This window comes from Hippoglossus stenolepis, chromosome 4 (genome assembly GCF_022539355.2).
Source record: "Hippoglossus stenolepis isolate QCI-W04-F060 chromosome 4, HSTE1.2, whole genome shotgun sequence".
In the NCBI taxonomy this organism is placed as follows: domain Eukaryota; kingdom Metazoa; phylum Chordata; class Actinopteri; order Pleuronectiformes; family Pleuronectidae; genus Hippoglossus; species Hippoglossus stenolepis.
The window spans coordinates 2677608-2700030 of NC_061486.1; the positions used below are offsets into that span (position 1 = coordinate 2677608).

Below are 22423 nucleotides of genomic sequence, written 5' to 3' on the forward strand. Positions count from 1 at the left end.
TGACATAAACCGTACTTTTGACTTTTTAGTTTGGTCCATGTTCATTCACAAACCTTAAGTTTTCAAGTAGCGATATGATCAAAGTGTATATTCTGATTTGTTTGTCTGGCGCTCCGGCCCGGTGAGGAGTCCCAGGACATCTTGCAGCGACAGCAGTTATTGATTGAACATTACATTACACATTCAGCACACTGCGAACCTCAGCTTATTAGACTTAGCCTTCTATACTACACCACATTAACGAGTGAGGGATGGATCTCAATACTCCAAAGCAGCTCTCTTTCGCTATCTTGGAAGTCTTACGTCACTTCCTGTTGAATCTCAGGCTGCTTCCTGTCCCGTGGTGAGAGGGGAGAGGACCGACGAGGGGAGGAAGCAGGAATGACCTTCACACACGTGCTGAGCGAAGAGAGGAGGGAAGACGAGGTGAAGGGAGACGGGATTGGGCAGCTGTTGCCGGGCAACCACCGCAATCACAGGAAAGAGGAGACACGTTGTTCCAGCTGCTGCTCAACGTCACCACAAACTGACACAGTGCACAAGATGCATCATGATCCTCTGCTGGGGTGCCCCCCCCACCGTCACAGCACTGATATCTGAGGGACGACCACGAATGAGCCAGTGTGACACCACTTCGTTCTTCTTGTTTTCAGCTGATCAGATATGTTCCTTAGAAATATCTCCTCTGGTCCTAAACCTCTGCAGGAGTTTTATGATCCAAAACTATTCTAAAACCGGGTTACATCACACACAGTTCAAGATTTAAAAAAACAATGGTGCATCACATACTCCAGAACGTTAGTGTGGCAGAGGAATTAATGGAGCAATGCACCCCCGCGCATGACAACAGGCTGCAGTCATATTAGTAGAACGTTTGTAGTGAGGAATATCTGTCAACAGTAGCATGAGAGGAAATTTGAGCTCAAAGGTTAGAATGGTTGCTGATGTTTGGCCAGACCATCAGCTGTGGAAGTTTTAAATCCCAATATCAGGCATATATGGTGTTAATCAGACTGGGACGAGTCTTCAGGCAGTTCAGGAGACTGGATCTGTAAAACACTTCCACTACATCTACAGACCCGATTCCTCCGCCTGTATTCGGGAGGTTTGAATCCAATCAGCCCAAACCTCCTGCCGTCTAAGCCCAGTTTTACAAAACAGAAACTAAGAAAAGAATGGAGGCATTTCTTTTCTTAGTTTTATTGTTGTTGCACTTTCTACCCAGAGTTAACCAGAGTTGGCATCTGCCTCTGGGTTTTACTGATACTGATGAGGACGGCACAGTCCAGGGGGCAGGTGGGACCTTGATGTATAGACTGTCTTGTTTGGACAGTTACTAATTTCCCTCGAAAAATCTCATGCATATTCTTCCTCCATGCACTGTTAATGTAATACAGATCCTCATGCAATCATGGGCAGATAACTCTTCCCTAAAAACAGGCCATGTGCTTCACAGAGTCCTTCAGACAGCCGCTCTTACCTAATTACACAAATAGACTGAAGACTCTCAGAGGAAACATGGAGACACAGCCGCAGCAGGCAAAAGGACACCAGTCAGCAACGTGTATTTACATGATAAAAATCCAAATCCTATAAATATTTTCTAGCAAAAAAAAAACGTATAAGTTGCTAAGCAACGACCCTGGAGCAGGCATGTGACTACACACTGCTGCTGAAGAGCCTGAGCTGGATACACATCGACACACACACACACACACACACACACACACACACACACACACACACACACACACACACACACACACACACACACACACACACACACACACACACACACACACACACACACACACACACACACACACACACACACACACACGCACACACACGGGTTGTACTTCTGCACTTACAATTCTAACCTCTAACTGCCGGACTCTAACCCTGAACCTCTTTTATCATGAACCCTAAAACCAAACTGTAAAAGCTAGAAGAGCTCTAAAGAAATTACAAGGTGCTAAAAATGTCCCTGACCCACTTTTTTAAGAATCTACTAATTTTTTTATGATTTTAAGTAAAAGACAGATGAGTGCAGAGGAAAAGTGTTGAAGTGTTTTCATTTTGTTAGTGTGCGCTGAGCCGTGTTTACACTGCACAGACGTGTTGAAGCACAAGTTTCTTTCTTTATAAACGTGAGTGTGAGTAAAAACATGCTTCTCTCGTCATTCTAAACACATCTGTATTCACCTCTGTCCTTTGTTTGTCTGTTTTTCAGCAGCCTGATTCAAAAACTACCGCTCGTATTTCCACAAAACTTGGGGGGGCATATAAAGACATATAAAGAACTAGGTTTTAGCGTGATTCGGACAAAAATCACTTCCTTTAACATTGTAAGATGGAACATTTCCACAGATTTCCCAGAGAATAATTCATGAATCTTTCTGAACGCCACAAACAAAACAAAAATTATATATGTTGAAATCACACAAAGCAAATCCATCAAAAAAGGAGAATGCGTTGAGCAGTTTTGTTTGAGTAGTGTCAGTTTTGACAAGTGTTGAGTAGGTTGTTCTGATTCTTTACCATCTGCCAAATAAACACAACAAAGAAACAAAGAACTGAACTCAACATTTCTCTGATACTTCAGCTTGTGGGCGTGAAAACTACAATGGACTCTTTTATACTTTAGAGCAGCAGCAGATTTGATATTTCTCGAGGTGCAACGATTCAGACGAGCAACGACTTTTTGGATTTGGTGTCCACAGTAATTACACCAATAATTTATGTAAACAAATGCAATTCTGTGAGTTCTAATACATAGAATTCTCCTGTTCATCTAACACATGTACAGAAACAGGTCGGTGCTCTCTCTACATTATCTCATTTCATATCCATCATTCTACACATCTTGAACCCATGGTTTCAGACACACACACACACACGCTAACATGCAAAGCTACACACACACACACACACACACACACACACACACACGCTAACATGCAAAGCTACACACACACACACACACACACACACACACACACACACACACACACACACACACACACACACACACACACAGTGGCCACTAGAAGAAGAAATGGAGAAAAATGACCAAATCAGTGGTACAGTAATTAGACTTATAGCTTATAGGGAAACCGTGGGTAAAGCTGCCGAGCTGTGTAGCCATCAGCCACCATGTCACAGAGCTGATTGGACGAGGACACGTAGACGATGTAACACTCCGACTTCACTGGTGTATTTGAAGCTTTTAGCTTGTACTGTAATCATGAGTAAGAGGGAGATGGTAAACATGGCGGGGCAGAGGGATTCAAACCATGGACCTTGCAGTCTTGTGGCACATGCTTAAACTTTTCCGCCTTAAGATTGTTTTACAGACGGCATCATTTTAAGTATTAGTCATAAAAACACTTTCTCATCAAAACCAGACAGTCATTGGTTATTTCCGCTGTGGCCTCGTGATGTGGAAGGCTGCTTTAAAGCACAGTGTGTGTGTACAGATACACACTAAACGCAGTGTTGTGCTGTGGCTCGGCTCAGGCTGCTCCCACAGGGGAGCTCAGTTTCAGCCCTGCCCAGTATGACTGCAGAGGACTGAGCCATTACATCACAGTCGACTGTTTGCAGCATGATAGATCAAGAATGAGCTTTTATGAGTGAACTACACTCGGAACAGCCACATTCAATGTTTCATATAGAATCACAAGTGCTGAGGTTTATCATAAGAAATGTAGCATCAGTGTCTCTTCGGTAAATATCCAGTGTCTCCTGGATTTTCCTCAGAACGGATGTAAAGCCAAGGTTTGTTTACTCCGAACATCCCATCGCATAGAATTACACCCTGAGAACTAAACAGTCACAGGTTTGATTTTCCACATCAGCACATATGGGTCCATGAGACTCCATGTGTCACTACTACACCCCATGAGTGCACTGAGGAGGCATCACGTGAGCTGCTGACACGCACCGAAGTCTTTTCCTTCCATCCTCCTAGTAAAACATCGCAAAACATAACACACGACAGACGCAAAGCTGGACGAATACAAACATCTCAGAATGAAAAAGAGGAGCCAGGAGCCGTCAACTTGGAAAGACATTGAGACTGAGAGCGAAGCGCACTGGAGTTTAAAGACGTCATGTGGACTGTAACTGGGCAGCAGCATCACACACATGAACTGTGCCACGATGAACACGACAACCCGGTGTGTGACGTCGCCTGAACCAGGATCACAAAGCAGCAATGAGAGAGGAAACGTGGCTCTAAGTCACTGACTCTCCTGACCAGTGATGAGTTTACACACCCAGAGTCACGGCACAGCCGCCGCTCAGAGGCGTGAACACAACAGTCCACCGTCGAACCACAGAACCCCGGAGGTGTAGCTGGGGAAACACCGGCTGAAGACGCTGACGTGCCTGGTAAACCTCTTTAATATGAAACAGATCCAATCAGGACGCAGAGCAGTGGTGGAGGTTACAGCTCCCCTCTCTATTTTAAACCCCTGTGAGACTTTGTGTCCTTGCTACTGGCTTCGTTACGCTTTAAGTAACTGTAGTGTTTAACAGAACGACTTCATAAATCTGACATTAATGATCGGCTGTGCTGATTGAGGCCCACACTGTTTACATCAGTGCTGCCTGTCTGAAGGGAAACAGAAACAAGAAGTAGATTCTAGCTTTTCTTTGACAGCAAACATGGTTTGTTGCCCGGAGAGTTTCAGCCACTGATGTGGTTTCATCCTCTGTGCATCGCTGGACGCTGTAGAATCTATAGTTCACTGTTAGAAAGAGCGTTTACTTCCACCAAGACCCATTCATCCCCTTAAATACAAGTTCAACCATAGAAAATTATATAAAATAAACTACAATTCATTTATGATGTAAAGATTATTATGAAAGAGGAGTTGAACTTTTTCAAATATATATTCAATACATTCTGCTCTATGTGGACTGTCTACTGTGCATCACACAAATAAGGATATGTTACGTCTCTTTTAGAAGGTCAGTGGCCAAACTCCGTGAAAATAAGTCCAAACCAATATTTTGCATTATTCTCTCTTCTATCCTCCAGTGTTAAACGTCAAAAGAAACACAAACTCTAGATAATAAAATACAAAAAACAAAATTCCATAGTGATATTTTCTCCGGTTTCAAGCAGCCAGATGTCACAAAACGTCTCAGCACCAGAATGACCCAGTTAAACTCAGGTGTCAAGTCTCTGTCATTCGGACGAGCGGCACTCACCCTCTCGATTTTGTCCAGCCACTCTTTATTCTGGGCCAACTCGGCCATGAAGGCCTGGTGCTTCAGCCATTTCTTGTGAAGCTTCTGGGTCTCGTCTCGGCTGCTGTCCCTCGCCATCAGCATCTTCTCGTACACCCAGTCCCCCAGCTGGGTGAATGGGAGAGAGAGAGAGAGAGAGAGAGAGAGAGAGAGAGAGAGAGAGAGAGAGAGAGAGAGAGGTGTCAATATTGGATGAGTATAAAAACTAAAAATAACTGATGGTGTTGTAGAAACTGATTTCTCTTTTTTTAAGATGTGGATCACACACTCTAATGCTGAAACTGTGTCCCCCCCATAAGAGAAACGTATGTTAGTAATACACTCATTTACAGAACATGTAAATGATCACACATGTATGTTTTCATTAGCATCTGTTGTGTGAAGAAGCTAAAAGAGACACCAGCGACACATACAGTGGGAAATACAAGGTCAAACACACAGACATGAATATTTAATGACGCACAGCAGGCACATGTCGGCAGACACACGTGTACCAACAAGCATGGCGGCAGGACTTCACATGTACACACAACACAAGAGATCACAGCGTCAACATGCTGCCACATACACACACACACACACACACACACACACACCTCCAGAGCACAATGTGCACACACAGATGATCTGTGTGAGGCCAGCACACAGCAGAACCCCTCACGCCTGCGCTAACAGCACCAGCAACATATTCAGGTCAGCACCAGCAGCCTCCTCTCTCCGTCATACACATCCTCACACCTGCATCTAACGTTTCCACCTGCGCCTCCCTGAGTCGTAACCGGTCTCCTCCAAACCCACTGTGCAACGAACGGCTCGTTTACCGGCGGCTTCTAACAGGAACAGCCCACGGGGTTGTGGCAGCTGCAGGCAGCCGCTGGTATCCGCATCCTCGCTCGTCTGCCGTCACACACATGCAAAGATGCTCCACGCCACAGAGCCAGATGGAGACGGAGAGAACGAGCGTGGGGAGAGAAGGAAGGAGAGAAAGAGAGAGGTGTCTTCTGGGGAGCTGAACGCGACTGAGGGATGCAGGAGGTGTGCTGAAAGAAAAACGCCGGCCATGAGGGTAAATAACAACAACACTGGAGGCTGAGGAGACAGACTGGAGACTTCCTCCTCGCTCCACACTGTACGCTCCACCAGGAGAGAGAGGAGGGGCAGGGGCGGACCAGTGACGAGCGAGAGGGCAAGAATGAGGAGGACTGATAGACGGGTTAGAAAAAAATTATTCTTCCCCCAAAACAATAAAATGGCAGGCTGCCGAGGCGACGCATGGGTGCTCCTCCCTGGCCTCACACCTTCAGCGAGGAGGAGAGCGGGTGAGTTGTCTGGTTGGAGGAGAGATGGAGCGGAGGAGGGGGAGGAGCAAAAGACTGGGATTTTGATTTTTTTTGGGAGGGGGCAGGGGGAGGCAGGCGGCGCCTCCAGGCTCACCGGTCACAGCTAATGATGCTGAGGGGGAGGAGGTGGGTTTTAAATTGTGTCAGGAGGAGGACGGGCGAGTGTGAAGGTTCAGAAACAGTGAAAAACAGAAGTTTTAGCTGCTTTGAAGGATTAAAAAGACGCCGGGCTCCACTAACAGCCGAGCTCACGACTCCTCTACAGCTGCTTTTGTTTTATTCTCCGCCTCCCACACTCCACCCCCCTCTACCATCCCTCTCCTCCTCTCTGCAGCAGTCCCAGGCAGCTGTACTCTCTGTCTCCAGCTCGCCTGACGCTGCTGCAGTGGTAGAGCAGAGAGAAGAGAGAGAGAGAGAGAGAGAGAGAGAGAGAGAGAGAGAGAGAGAGAGAGAGAGAGAGAGAGAGAGAGAGAGAGCAGAGGTCTGGACAGAGGAGGTGTGATAGTGAGAAGAGAGGAGGGACAGCGAGGGGAAGATTGGGCCGAGCAGCGATTTTTCCTGAATGATGCATCTGTAGTTTCCTGGGCTGGATCTCTGTCCCACACAAACTCACACACACACACACGAGTAAATATGCCTCACACATCGTACAAGCAGAGACAAAAAAAGACTGTGTGCACACTCATTAGGAGTGTACACAGTGTAACACACCCACACACACACCCACACCCACACACAGACACACACACACACGGCTGCAGAGGTCACGGTGGGTCACAGCCTGATGCCCCCCTTGAGACTGTAAATGAATTGAATGAGGGAAGAGGAAGACGTGTGTGTGTGTGTGTGTGTGTGTGTGTGTGTGTGTGTGTGTGTGTGTGTGTGTGTGTGTGTGTGTGTGTGTTTTGGGGGCGAACAGAGAATGAATGAGGATGAATGGGTAGGGGAAAGGGGGTAGATAGAGGAGAACAACGAGAAACGGAAGAGGAGGATTCATAGACTCGCTGTCATCATCACGTCATCAGAATTCAAACAGACGTCTCACAAAGCTTAAAAAGTGTCAGTTAAACATAAAATATTATCGTCAATTTCATAAAGGAGATTTTTTCTTTGTTGTATATTTAACATCATTGCACTTTGAACTATGAGTGGAACAGAATAAAGAATCTGACGATGTTACTACAACTGACATTTTAGCAACTTGAAAAATTAAATCAGTAAGAATAATATTTCTAATACTAATTATTTGCAGAATAATAAAAACTGATTATTTACCAGATGTTTTCAATCAGAGCTTTTTTTTTCTTTTCTATTTTGAACAGACAGAGACGGGATTTCAAGAATAACTGATGACTACGTTTTAGATTTTAATAAAATATATGAATAAACACATGGGGAAGACTTAAAGACATAAAATACACATGTTCCTTCTTTGGACTAAGAATGTGACAGAATCACATTACTGGCATTACAGGCTCCATTTAATTGAGTTTATCTATAACATGTCCCAGACCAGTTTATCTACACAGCTTCTGAGAGTAAGTGACGGGTGAGTCCAGCACAAACAGCAGGAAGAAACATTCAGCTGCTGTTATACGACGACTCTTTCTCCTGAAATGGACCCGGAGGTGAGTCCGGGTGAAACACTGTTAACTTGAGTTCACTTCCTCAGTCTCCTATTGTCCCGAAGACGGAGTTGTTCTGAGGACAACGTGGAAGATGCCGGCTACAGAAGAACCTCAGAGGTTCTCAGACTCTCTTTAAAGTTGTTCCCAGGACAGGCTGTATGAACTTTACAGCGTCCAATCACCAAGAGACCTGAGGACCCATGTGACTGTGAACAAGTCTTGTTGTGCTGATAAATGATTGAGTTACTGAACCAAATAAATGTGAAAAATTACACAAAAATCAAATGAACAAAACCTTTTAAGACATGTTCTCTTTTGTACATGACGATAAGCACTGGATTTGTTACAACTAGAGACAGATTTATCTGTTGGACGGTAACATGTCTCTGAGAGACGTCAGTGCTTGTGTGCTGAAGTAAAAACTTTTATTTTAAAGAACAAAATCAAACTGTAAGATGTTTAAGATGTTATCACTGTCAAACATCACTGACTGTGAATGTCAGTGTAGAGAGTAGAGTGGAGGGGGAGCAGCAGGGAAACACAAGGATGAAGGTTTGAGTGAAGAGAAGAACACACCCTGCCAGCTGAGAGCTCAGGTTCACACACACAACACACACACACACACACACACACACACACACACACACACACACACACACACACACACACACACACACACACACACTCATGTACAGTTAGATACACTCTTCCTCCTCTGAATTAGTAATGAGGTGCTGCTCTGCTGAATTATTCAGCGGAGCCAAAGAGAGAAAGTTGCTGAAACTAAACAAGGTTTTGGCCCAGAGAGCTCCGGTGACTGCAGGGTGAGAGAGCAGGAGCTGCAGGAGGCAGCGGGGGTGAGTTGTGTGCAACACAACTAGACACGCACGAGGGTGTGGCCCATGCAAATGATAGCTTACAACAACAGAGGATTAAAGTGGTTCGCCTGAAAATACCAAGACACAAAATCCTGCTAATCAAGTCGTTCATTCTGTGGTAGAGAATAATATATAATGATATGAAATACACTATAATCGATGAGTCTATGTAATATATCATCGTACAAACTCATGTACACGGTTTTAAAAAAGATGGTTGTTGTCGATACAGAACATTATCTAACTACTGAATGACAAGACAAGAAAACTACAAACTACAGATGACTTTTCCCAACGTGTAACTATGACACTGACAACGTTACATCTTAATCACAAGGAAATATTTATATGCACAATGAAATGATCATGACTGCTGAGTGACACTGCTGAGATACCTGATGCTGCCACTAGAGAACACACAGGAAGTCGGCTCCCGTAAAAACAAACGATATCACTACCATCTTCTTTACTTTCCCCATGAAAATGCTCTTAAACCGGTTTGATCAACGTCCCCGTGAGGTCGTCCCGTGTGTGAAACCAGTTTGGTCTCCTACCTCGTGACAGTCCTGGAGAAACCTCTGCAGTTCCCACTGGTCATTCAGTTTTTCCAGCCACCGCTGAGCCAGCTCTCTGTTCTGGTTTCCCCTGAAAGAGCGAAGGACAGACTCGTCAATAACTGAACATGTGACACAATCAAAGCATATTTAGACGTGTGTTTGTGTTTCTATCTTTGTTTGTCTTCTTTCTTTTTCCACCAGCTGAGACGATGATTCACAGCCTACAACTTTTTCTCCAAAGTGTTTTCTCAGAGAATGTTTCATGGAACTTGAAAAGGAATCAGGTATTTTTAGGGGACAGATGTTTACGTGTGTAATTTAGTGCAGCTTGATTGAATTGAAGGGGAAGTAAGGATATTCTATTTTGTATTTATTTCTATGTGTCGTATATCAATATTCAGACATGATCTGCCTGGAAATATTCAGATTAAATGTTGATATTTGTAGAAAACAGAGAAAATGTCTTGTGTTTATTAAAAAGAACATTGATTGATGTAATGATTGTGAAATGATCTATTAAACAACCAAAATATAATAAATCACATTGTGACACTTTTGTGACATTTATTTGTGTCCATGGGAGAAAAAATTAACGTCCCCCGAGTTAATTGATGTAAATTAAATCCCAAAACCGTATGGTTCACCTATTGTTGAACACAGAAAAAAGCACCAACCCCCACTTCACTCACACACACACACACACACGCGCAGACACACACACACGCGCGCGGACACACACACACGCGCGCAGACACACACAGCCATCACACAGATTTCATGGTCAGGTGTCAGTTCCTTTTCTGTGTTTCTGTTTCAGTTCCACTTGTAAGTCTCTTTTCTTCAGATTGTTGAGCTGCTACTATTCTTTCATTGTTGTAGTTGTATATTGTGTTCAAGCAGCTGCTCAGATGCACAACACCCAGCGAGGAGGACGGTGTGAGCTACGGGCGGATATATCTGCTTTTATTCTTCCAGGCCATATGCTCACACTTTACTAATGTTCATATCGAAACAAACTTACAAAGCGAGAGAGAAACCTCAGTGTGACTGGAGCTTATAAAAGATTTAAAGTGAAACTGGTATAAAGTTAAAACACAAACACTGTCAGACAGTCGTCTACGTCAGCGTGAGTCCAGACTTTAATCCTTTTGTGTTTAACTTGTGTATCGGTACCTGTTGGCGAGGGTGTCGATGCGTTCCCTGATGCGATCGGAGTAGATGTTGCTCTGGCTGATCAGACTCTCGCCGGCCTCGATCACAGCTTTGATCCGGTGCAGGTTCAGCTCCATGGTGGTGGTGAAGTCCTTGTGTTTCTTTATGGCGGCTTCAACCGTCTCCACTGTGGCGGGCAGCTCCACGTGAGCGAGGGCCGATTCCTGGAAGACGGGAGAAGTGAGGGGACGTCAGGAGAGAAACAAACAGCCACAATGAGAGATTCTTCTTTGGTTTTAAATAGTTTTCTGTTATATAAAACCAGGGTGAAAAGATGAGGGCGATTGGTCGAGCCTGATTATCGCTGTGACCTCGATATCATGGCTCCGCACCACAAACGCTATTGAACAGACTCTGGCTCCAAATGACGTAATCGGCACAAGATGGTAGTTTTTGTATCCAGGATATTTTTGGCTTCACTTCTGGAAAGTGGGACAAGATGTCCATCTTCGTTTACAGTCTCTGGTTACAATATAGAATTAGAATTTATTCAACATGAACTAAGCTGACTAAATCAATAATGACAACAATCGTTAGTCAGGCGTCATTATGATGAATCCTTTTGTATTTTACTGTCAATATGAAAATGGATCCTTTTCTTTCACAGAGAAAGCAAATGAGATCGAGGCAGAAACAACAGGGAGAAGCAGAAAAAGGTCGATGGCCTCAAACGTCTTTGATACTTATTGAAGAAGAAATGCTGCTCTCTGAATAAACAGCCCCTCCTCCCCCACCAGGGTAATAATAAGGAGAGGTGGTCAAACACACACACACACACACACACACACACACACACACACACACACCACACGACAACACACACACACACACACACACACACACACACACACACACGAGCTCGTCCTCTGACACTTCAACATCATGTAGATCTAGAGTTTCTAGAAGCTGCTGCCTCCACTGCTCCTGCTCCGACATCACAAACTACAGAGGCGCTCTGCAGACACATGAACACGTGAAGCCTCATTTCGACCCTCAATTCGCTTCAGTTTGACATGTGAGTATATTTTAGTTGAGCCGCCCTGGGTTACTCCCCACTCATGTGCAGCTGCAGTAAACACTGTAGTTCCACCATCAAAAGAAACAACAAGACGAAAAGGGAATATATAAGTGGAGGATGATGTGTGTCTGCATCAGAGGCAGCAAGACGAGCTCCGACAAACGTCACCTTAAAGCTGCTGCGTAAAAACCAGCAGCCGTAAGAACCCATCAGACATGTTGCACACAGCAGCTGCCTCCATCTGGTCGTCAGGCGTCGTTTGACACAACTTTTCTAACGGTGCAAATCTGAAGTTAAGCAGATTCCTGTGATGCAGCTGCAGCAAATAAAGGAGGTGTCGCTAACGTGCACATCAGGTAATGTGGTGGTGATGCACTGTCACACAGGAAGCCAATCACGTCGTCACAAGGAGTCGTTGAGAACAGTGGATCAAGGACTTATTTTACACTGTAAAAGCTTTAACATGTTAAATGATCACAGTCATTAAGATTCATCCACTGGGGAACATGAACGTCGGCACCAGATTTCAGGTTTCAGGTTTTTAAGACTCATTTATGTCTGTTTCGAATGACGTCCCCCGTTGCTCTTTCTTCATCTCACCTGGTTATTGAGGAAGGACTCAGCCTGTTTAACGTCTCGCAGGAACAGATGGAAGATATGAGCCTGGACCAGAACTTCTCTCCTGCTCTCCCACATCTCCAGCAGTTTATTCCAGCCGACATCGAGCTTCTGGAGCCACTGCTGCAGAGCGGCATGAGGCAGAGGGGCCTCCTCGGACTCCAGCAGCTCGTTCATGGCCTGCAGGCGCTCGTAGTCCTCTTCATATCTGCAAAGAGAAAGTCCCCATTCATCATTTTCTCAGGATCTGATGAGTTTTAAGGATCTTTCAGGAAGATTGGGTTACGGATAAAACACCATCAAAACCATTAAGTCACCCACCGTCCTATCTCCTCCTTCAGGGCAGCGTGTTTGTTGATGAGTTTCTCGGCCTCCTCCAGGTCGTTGGGCAGCTGGTCGGAGGCAGCGGCCGTCTGGGTCTGGACCAACCAGGTGAGGAACGAGTCCAGGTCCTGAGAGCAGGGAGAGCAGCACCATTTACACATCATCCATCCTACTGGTACTACTGGTACCCTGCATGCGTCTGGAATAACGTGTTCTCTCTTAGACGATGAAATTAAAGACAGGTCCTGCAACTTGTGTCCAGATTACTGCCTCTTAGTTTGCAGCAACTACAGTTTCCTACAGTTTACTTCACCAAGCAAACAATTTATCCAACACCATTTTTCAGTCTTTGTTGTTTTTCTCTTGCCCTGAAGCAGTTTTCTTGTTTCATGTGAAAAAAGATCAAACTATCCCTGTAAATAAAAAAAGCATGTTTTAATTAAACAAGCAATAGGTAAGGTTTCTGTTGCTCTGGAGCACGGGTTGTTTTGCCTTGGAACAATAACTAAGTCAAAGCAGCATGTGTGTTTTTACATGAGAAATAGATTATGTTTCCTTATCCCTGTGTACCTGTATGAAGCTTTGCAGCCGGCCGGCCACCAGCAGCGAGTCCTCGCATCCCTGCAGGGTGCGTTTCAGCTCCTCCCACTCGAGGCTGATGCCATCGAACGGTACGAGAACGTCCATGGTCCGACCGGAATGAACCGAGGCCAGATGCTCCGCCTCCTCCTGCATCACCAAACACAGACAGCGTTAATGTGATTGTAGCCTTTTATTCAGCTGTTTATATCTGGGGACACAACAGAACTCTTCTATATTTCCGAACCTGCAGATGCATCAGTTTGGGCTCCAGCACAGACAGGGCTCCCTCCATGGTGGAGAGGCGTCTCTGCAGAGCCAGGACTCCTCCCAGGTCACTGCCCACGTACTGGGTGGAGTCGATGGCTTTTCTCTTGTCCTGGATCTGAGACTTGATCTCTGCACACTCCAGCAAGTAGTTCTGCAGACGCAACATGGCGTCCAGCTGATCCTTCTTCTGCTCGACCAGCTCCACGATGCTGTTCCACCTGGTGTGATGAGACGGACAGGAGAGAGGGATGAAGAAGATTTCATTTGAGAGGGATGAAGCGCAGTGCAGGACCAAACGTACAATATGCTCGGGGTCTCTCAATCAGAACAATAACAAAGACCCAGTTTGATGACGTCGTGAAGCAGCGTGGGATCGTGGGAGTTGTTGTTTTCACCAGTGCCAATGAAAATGTACTCCACGCAACTCAGTCGCTAATTATGTGCACTTCATGTATTAAAGTTTTATGAATGAATAATTAAACAATGACTAATTGTGATCTATTATGAGTGACCGATGCAAACAGTGTGTGTTATAACAGAGCCTCGGGTAAAGAGGATATTCGTTTACACACAATCAGTTTTGAATAAGTATAAACTGTAGGACTCTAATTTAGTTGTTCGAGCATCAAATGAAACGCAGCAGATGTGTCAGGAGTTAAAAATATTACAGCTAAAAACAGCCGATAATATTTAACCACCCTCTCGTAACTCTGGGTCTTTTGCTGATTATGAAACACAAAACTGAGTCAGTTATTTTGACTTTGAGAAGAGAGGAGCTGCATCATATTTAAAACACACGTTACACCCACTGATACGATGACTTGCTATGAACTGTTAATGTTTCTCTGAGATGGTTGATTCCAGCCCAGGCCTCGTCTGCTCACCATATCGTCACACAATATGTTCTCCTGATTCTGCTCCAGACCAGCAGGTCTCCACACACACACACACACACACACACACACACACACACACACACACACACACACACACACACACCCACACAGCCTTGTGACTGTAATGAGGTAATGGCAGCGTCACTGAGAGGCAGACAGAGCGCTCAGCAGGCCGGACGGAAAACAGCTCGGTGACACTGAGCTGCACGAGTCGTCTCATAGATCAGATCAGCAGCGTTTAGGTGTGAATGAGGCCGGTCGCTGCTTCACAAATATGACCTATACTCTGTGGGTGTATCTATAAAAAGACGTAGAGGTGAATAAACTCGACGCACAATTCGTTTTTAAGCATTTGTGTATTTATATTCAACTGGTATTGTGATATTATGCAGTAAAAGTGAAACTGAATTTGAATCATGAATACCAGCCGATGATTATTTTGCGTGTTTGTTTTTATTTTTTTGGGAAAACTGCTCTCGCCTCGTCTTGACTGAGGCAGCCAGCACAGATGGTCGCCCTGAGACCCGCCACATGCCAAGGTCGTGGGATTCATGGACACCCGGCCGCCGTGGACACTGCTGCCAGACGCACCAGTGGTCAGTGAATATGACCGAGATGGAGAAGAAAGCCAGGTCCTTTCACAGGGTGGTCTTGGCCGGATGTTACCATAGATTAACATGCCAGACAAACAGAGAGGGAGCCAGATAACGGGGGACTGGTGCAGCAGATGCACAGAAGAGATACCGTGTCTGCTGCCATTTTACATTTACATCTCAGGCACTGATGGAAAGACCAGAGGAGACGTAGAAGTCCAGCATCTTCCTACAAGACGGCAGCTGAGAGGACGTGAGGCGTTGGTGAGAAGACAGTTGAAACAGTACTATTACCACCAAGGAGCTAGAAAATACCTTCAGCACCTCCTCTCGACTCTTTAGGTGACAGCAGCCGTCACTAGGTACTGGACCATAACGGAGATAGTGGAACACAGAGACCTTTATAAAATATATATGTATTTATTTGCAGTTAGCTGTTAATTAACTTAAAATGTTGTCTGGATCTCAGACGCCTACGAGAAGTATCACTGTTTGTTTCACGTGGAGGAATGTTAGACTCATGTGATAAAAGAAACTAGTGGGATTGCAAACAGTGAACGGTGAACAAAAGATGGCGTCTTGGCCTGAATATCTGATGTCTCCACCCAACAATATTGTCGGTTGCCCCAAAAGGCGAATTAGTTTTCAGTCGATAGCTGACGGGCTCCGACACTGAGGGAGTATTATCAGTAGTGATGTAGTCATTGTAATCTGTGATCTTCTATTAGTGGTAGATAGAGCACTTCTTGCTCAGCGCTGGTATGTTTACTAAAAGTATTTGTAAAAGCTGTAGATGCAGTTTTGTTCCCGTACCTGGAGTTGAGATGGTCCTGACAACCTCTGACCTCTGTAGAAGACGGATGACATCCATCCAGGAGCTGCTGAACTATCTGATTGACATCCAGGATCCTTCCCATCAGGCTGTTCATCTCCTGGTCCAGACTCTCAAACCTACAACAAAGGGCATTGATGCAGTGAGAGCTCGTCACTGCAATTACAATAAATAGAAATACTGTATAAGAGTGGTTCCTCACCTGTGTGCCACCACCTCCACGTCCTCCAGCCTCTCAGGGATCTCCATCTTGTCCAGCCACTGCTCCTTCTCATCGATCCACAGCTCGCAGGCGTTGACCTCACTGAACATGTGGTAGACGGCGAGGGCGTCGTGAAGCCACTGCTGTCGGAGCACGGCCACCTCAGCCACCTCGGTGTACAGCTGCTCCACCTCGGCCATACGAACCTGCACCTCCTGCACAGAGGAGAGGAAAGAGGAACAATTACATTAAGAGGTAAATTAAAGGACGAAAAAATACATCTTCGACCCCTCACCCACCTCCTGGTCACGGTATCGCAGAGGCAGCGCCACCATGTGTTTGCGCAGCGTCACCACATGCATTCGATGTTTGTCGACAGCCTCGCTGACCCCTCTGTGCTTCTTCAGCAGTGACTGAGTTGAGTACTCGTCATGTCCAAAGTCTTCGCTGGAGACCAGGCGGTAAGCGTCCTGCAGCCAGACCACCAGGTCGTCTGTCTCCGTGGAGAACTGGAAAAAGTGGAGCGCCTCCTGCAGGTGTTCAAGCCGCTGCGCTGCCTGGTCCTCCAGCTGCTTCCACTCCCCCTTCACCTCCATGATGCGCTCCTGGATCCCCGCGGTGCCGAAGCTCTTCTCGCTCAGGATCTGCTTCCCTCTCTTCATGGTGTTCTGGAGGAGTGGGGGAGGATGGAGGGAAAACACACGTTACGGAGCAGGGGCCAGTGTTTCAAATTTAATGTGGTGTTTATTAATTTAAAAGGAATTAAAACCAAATGATTATCATGGTCTGAAAAGTGTTTTAGTGGTAAACTTTAAAGAGCTGAGAAAACATAAGAATTAACACTGAGTCCTATGACTCATCTGTTAGGAGGAGCTGCACCTCACATCTAAACACAACTGCTAATGAATCTTTCTACTGACGTACATGGAGCTCGGAACAGAAACTCCAGGTACTGCAGATATTCCAAGTGCTGATTCACTCACACACACACACACACACACACACACACACACACACACACACACACTCTCACACACACACACACACACGCACGCACACACACACACACACACACACACACACACACACACACACACGCACGCACCACAACACACACACACACACACACACACACACCTGCAGCAGTGACCGGTGAGCCAGCAGTTCTCCAGCCAGAGTCTTGTGTTTTTGTAGTAGCCTCAGCACACTGCTCAGGTCCTTCCCGTAGCCCTGAGCTCCCAGGATGGAGCTTTTCTCTCTGATCCAGGCCTCCGACTCCTCCAGCTCCTGCAGAAGAACACGCACGTACTCGTTAAGTTTAGATTTTTACTTTTAAACACAAGAAAACATACAGGTTTCAGAAACTAACCTAAGAAAAAATATATTTAATGAAATAAAAAATGAGCCAGTGGCCATAGAGATGGGGGAAGCATGATAATTGTTAATACATAAGGATAATTGCACATGGTCTCTCTTGACATTCAAAGTGTTGCACTTGGTTGTTTCAATGAAAAGTGACAGATTTGTTTTATAAATGAAATAAAGAGTTAGAGAGAAGAACCCTGCTTCCTCTCTCAGCTCCACACAAATCGGTTTCATGAAGTTTAAGACATTTTCAAATGCCCTTCGAATTCTTATATAAAAGAGCTGTGAAAGAAGCAGGTTTCCACTGTTTGAAGTCTCCAACAAACACTCGAGTGTAACGCCCCCTCGGCTCAAGGGGAATATTCAACACAACCTTTCAAAGCGTCCCACCTGAAAAAAGGCCCAGAGCTGTCTGGACTCCTCGAGCTCAGCGTGTCTTTTCACTGCCAGTTGTTTGAGCTCCTCCAGACAGGAAGACACGTGGTTGACCCGGTTACAGATCACCTGAGGGTCGCACGGCTGGTAACCTGAGGGGCCACAACATTAGGTTAATGTCCAGAGATAATCTGAGCTGGAATATCAGACAAAAAACATACACTGAGTTTATTGATATTAGGGTTTCCAGAAATCTATTTTCCCTTTGAGTCAAGGTCAAATAGTGTAAATCTTAGTGATCATTAAAAGCTTATAAGGGTTCAATAATAAAACCTGAAGCTCTATTGTAATGGTGTGATGCTCTTGTCAATGTTTAATAGTAATAAGTGTTCTGGGAATCTTGGAATTCAAAACAGATCATTTTCACTTTGCTGTTCTGCATCATCTCAGTGTAAATAGCTACAGACAGATCAAAATAAATAGTTTAAAAGTGATATAACTGTGTGTGTGTGTGTGTGTGTGTCTGTGTGTGTGTGTGTGTACCCTCTATCGTGGTAAATTTGAGCGCAGCTGTGTTGAGCGTCTCCACCCGCTCCGCCTGCACAGCGATGTCTGCCTCCTGCAGGCTGTGTTTCTGCAGCAGGTCGTCCACCTCCAGGAGATGTTTCCCAAAGTCCTTTGACAGCAGCTGGACCTGAGAGGGACGCAGAGGGATGGAGGGGACAAGAGGACAAATGAGAATTTAATTTCTTCTCCACTGTTTCTACTATTTATACAAGATGATAGTCTCTCTGCATTCCTCTCCATACCTGTATGTCCTCCATCCAGTCGATCATGTAAACCATGTCCTGAAAGGTCTTCTGCATGGCCAGGTTCTTCTCCAGCCGGGTCCTCCTCCCTGCCACCAGCTCCTTCAGCAGAGCCCACTGCCCCAGGATGTTCTCCTTGCGAGCCAAGATACGTCGGATGTCGTAGTATCCTTCCGTCTCCATCTCTGCTGCGAGTTCCACCACCACTCCGATTCGCTCTTCATATGAGGCGATGTCCGCTTCTATGGCCTCATGTTTCTTCATTGCCGCCTCGACTGCTGGCAGGTCGTAGCCGAAATTGTCCTGCAGGAGGAGACGAGGAAGAAGAGAAAATGGAACGAGAGCGTCCGAGGAAACGATGGCAGGACAAGTGGTCCAGAGAGGATTGAGTTCTGGTTCAGTCCTCAGACCCCTACCTGTGATACAAGCCTCTGGTTTTCGTTGAGCCAGGCTTGTCTCATGGTGGTTTTGTGGTCAAAGCGCTGAGCCAGCAATTCCAACTTCTCCTGACGAATCAGCTCCTTGCGCAGGGCCACACCCCTCTCATGCTCCGCCTTCTCTAGCCTCTCCCAGGCCTGGACAGGAAATGACAAAACAGACTTTAGTTGGCGGCAATGTGACGAAAAACACTAGAGGTTAAACAGTCAAAGTTAGACTGCAGGTTTCCCTCTGAATGAATCAGCGACTTGAGACGTCAAATAGAAATGGACGTTGGACCTTGTTGATGTCTGAGATCAGCTTCCCGTCATGAGGCACATAGGGTTTCTGGTTGTTGGCTCTGAGTTTGCTTTGGATGGTGAAGAGAAGAACCTCGAGATTTCCCTTCTCCTGAAACCTGAGTGAGAAACGAAAAACTTTTTAGAATATTGTTGTGACCTCTTCTCTTCCGTTTTTTCAAGGAAACCCTAAAATAAAAACACTTGGGTCAAAGAAACGAGCTGCAGCCACAAAGTTATTCAGGGATTCAGCGTCTTGATCAAGGACACAACGCAGCGTGAGCTCTGAGGACTCTGGGTAAAGGACCGTGTGTGTGTGTGTGTGTGTGTGTGTGTGTGTGTGTGTGTGTGTGTGTGTGCAGTGTGCAGTGTGCTTGCATCCTGAATAAATCATAATTGAACTGTCGGTCATTTGTCTTGGACAGAAACACTTGACTCGTGCAAAGTGAGTCAACTGGACATTAACCCAGAGTGTAACAAGATGTATTGCATCATAGACTGTGCATATGCGTGTGTGTGTGTGTGTGTGTGTGTGTGTGTGTGTGTGTGTGTGTGTGTGTGTGTGTGTGTGTGTGTGTGTGTGTGTGTGTGTGTGTGTGTGTGTGTGTGTGTGTGTGTGTGTGTGTGTGTGTGTGTGTGCGTGTATCATCATGGCTGTGCCTGTGTGTAGTAACACTGATCCTGATGAGGCTGGACTCAGAGCTCGCGGCTCAGTGGTTCCGTGTTGGATGCAGTTTCATGCCTGCATCTAAACACAGCAACACATGGTCACTTCCTGTTTCACTCCTCATGAGACAAGTGCAACAACAGATGAAAAGTTGATTCTATCTGTGAGAAGTAAAACCTTCACTCATCAGCTGTGGATACAAGTTTCACCGTCTCTCTCCAGATGATCTCTGGGAATAAACGTCGCTGCTGTGGCTCCATTTATTTCAGTAAATGAATTTGAATTTAAAACAATGTGAGTTGAATAATCTGTAAACTTTATCACCAGGCATAATAAAACAAGATGGAATATAGGGCTTGAAGAAATAATAAATGGGACTGAACCGAATACCTCTTCGCCTCAACCCTGGTGATCAATGTATAAATCAATATTCTCAACTCTGCGAGCAGGACGGATCGTACAGAAGCAAACAGATCGTACTTGATGGGCTTCTCGATGGTGCAGTAGGTCGTGAAGGCCTGAAGCTGCTGCTGAACTCCGGTCAGCGAGTTGGCAAACTTCTGGTTGCTGATGATGGCGATGGTCTTCTCGATCCAGTCCAGCAGGTCGGACGCCAGAGCTTCGTAGCGGTTGATGATCTTCTCGGCTTCGACACAGTTCTCGAGTACCTGAAGAAGATTGAAAGAGGAAGAGCGGCGGTGCAGAGTTATGATGAAGCAGAAGGTGGAAGACAGGAACAACAAAATTTTCAGAACTCTTTTGCTGTTCCGATTTTCTCTCTTCAATTATTGCCGTGTTTCAGCCTGATGACACTGCAGGTCCTTTGACTTTCAAAGTAAAGGCTGCTCCAGTGCTGTGTTAGCCTGATGTGGATTCACACAGATTATTACCTTGCCGACCCTCTTGCCCTCCACAATAAGAGCCTTCATCTTGGAAAAGTAGTGGTAGTAGGAGACCACATAGGTGATGATAGACTTTTCATCTGGGTTCTCTGTGTTTACATCTGCACCAGAGGAAGGAAGCAGAGTATTAAACATCCGTTAAACTTTAAGGTTTAATGGGCTCTAACTGAGCCAGGATCAGTTAAACACTCTCACCCTCGGGGTCCAGCAGCTTGGTGAGGCCCAGGTTCTGCTCTGCGATGTTGAAGGCTTGCTGCAGGTTATGAGTTGCATTGGAGCGCGTCAGCTTGTGGAACTCTATCAGGTCGGGTCTGCAGGGAGAAAAAAGCGATCAGGTTTTATATAGTCAAACCTCTTCTACTGTAAAACTTTCCCTCAACATAAACATGCAAGTTTTGATGATCACCCAGTTTGCACAAGACAATTTGTTATGAGAATGGTCAATCTTGTATCTGTTCGGTGCTGGTATATTGGTTTGATTATGTAACTGCCCATGATACACTGTGTTATTGGGTGTTTTCACTAATCTCCCCCACCAAAAGTTGGGTCATTTTCTTTCCCTATTGGACATTGGGTGTTTTTTATTGTTATGTTTAGATCATTGTTGACATTTGTGTGGTTGGTTTGGTGACAAACTTAAATCAAACTTAAATCAAAATTAAATCAAACCACCACAGTGTGAATGTTCTGCTTGTTGCGGCTGTTTTTTTAAACATAAAAATCAAGGAGAACTGAAAAATAATTTATAAAGTTCACACCCATTAATTATGATCATGTGAAAAACTTGCAGAGAAGCTCCATAGTAAAGAAAAAGCTGTGAAATAGTAATAAGATAAATACACAAAATAGGATAAAATGTGTATTCATAAAAGAAAATACAGTAGTGAAATAAGAATACTCAGCACAAGACATAAGAACATATAAATACGTAGTAACAGTGGGGGCTGAATACTTAAATATTGCACAGTCGTCATATGTGTGTGTGTCTGTGTTCTGAATCGTCAGTTGTTGAATCACCTTATGGTTGACAGCAGTTGCAGCTTCCAATTATAATCGTGAGTAATGTGTTAAAAGTAATTATCACCTGTGTCTGTGAATGAGGGCGTTGAAGGCGAGGCCGTCTCTCCAGCAGGTGGTGAAGTTCTGGATGTTGACCTCAGGGTACCTGGACCACGGAGAAGCTTCATTAAATATGAACCGAGGAGAACCATAACACTGACATATCAACTTAACTCATCGTTAAACGTGACATTTCCCCGTATATGCATGTCTCTAGGATCCCAGTGCTCACCCTGCGGTCTTCATCTGGCACCAGAGCAGCAGAGCGTCCTTGGCAGAGCGAGTTTCTCTGTTGTCCTCCGTTTCTATTTTGATCACCTGGAT

At 45.3% G+C, this 22423-nt stretch overlaps 1 protein-coding gene across 4 annotated transcripts in view; it reads right to left on the reverse strand.

Moving 5' to 3' along the window:
• Window positions 1-22423, reverse strand: part of LOC118105858 (spectrin beta chain, non-erythrocytic 1-like) — a 59156-nt gene that overhangs the window by 21059 nt on the left and 15674 nt on the right. For all 4 annotated transcript variants that reach the window (XM_047339627.1, XM_035153831.2, XM_047339626.1 and 1 more), the window contains exons 5-25: window positions 22332-22423; window positions 22125-22205; window positions 21236-21351; window positions 21029-21141; window positions 20619-20806; window positions 19473-19590; window positions 19172-19330; window positions 18756-19058; window positions 18490-18640; window positions 17962-18098; window positions 17344-17493; window positions 16506-16874; window positions 16207-16421; window positions 15986-16123; window positions 13661-13901; window positions 13405-13563; window positions 12832-12962; window positions 12493-12718; window positions 10836-11038; window positions 9660-9750; window positions 5221-5367 (exon numbers count right to left, since the gene is read on the reverse strand). In XM_047339627.1, the coding sequence (XP_047195583.1) occupies window positions 5221-5367; window positions 9660-9750; window positions 10836-11038; window positions 12493-12718; window positions 12832-12962; window positions 13405-13563; window positions 13661-13901; window positions 15986-16123; window positions 16207-16421; window positions 16506-16874; window positions 17344-17493; window positions 17962-18098; window positions 18490-18640; window positions 18756-19058; window positions 19172-19330; window positions 19473-19590; window positions 20619-20806; window positions 21029-21141; window positions 21236-21351; window positions 22125-22205; window positions 22332-22423 (3528 nt within the window). The remainder of the gene's footprint in view (window positions 1-5220; window positions 5368-9659; window positions 9751-10835; window positions 11039-12492; window positions 12719-12831; window positions 12963-13404; window positions 13564-13660; window positions 13902-15985; window positions 16124-16206; window positions 16422-16505; window positions 16875-17343; window positions 17494-17961; window positions 18099-18489; window positions 18641-18755; window positions 19059-19171; window positions 19331-19472; window positions 19591-20618; window positions 20807-21028; window positions 21142-21235; window positions 21352-22124; window positions 22206-22331) is intronic.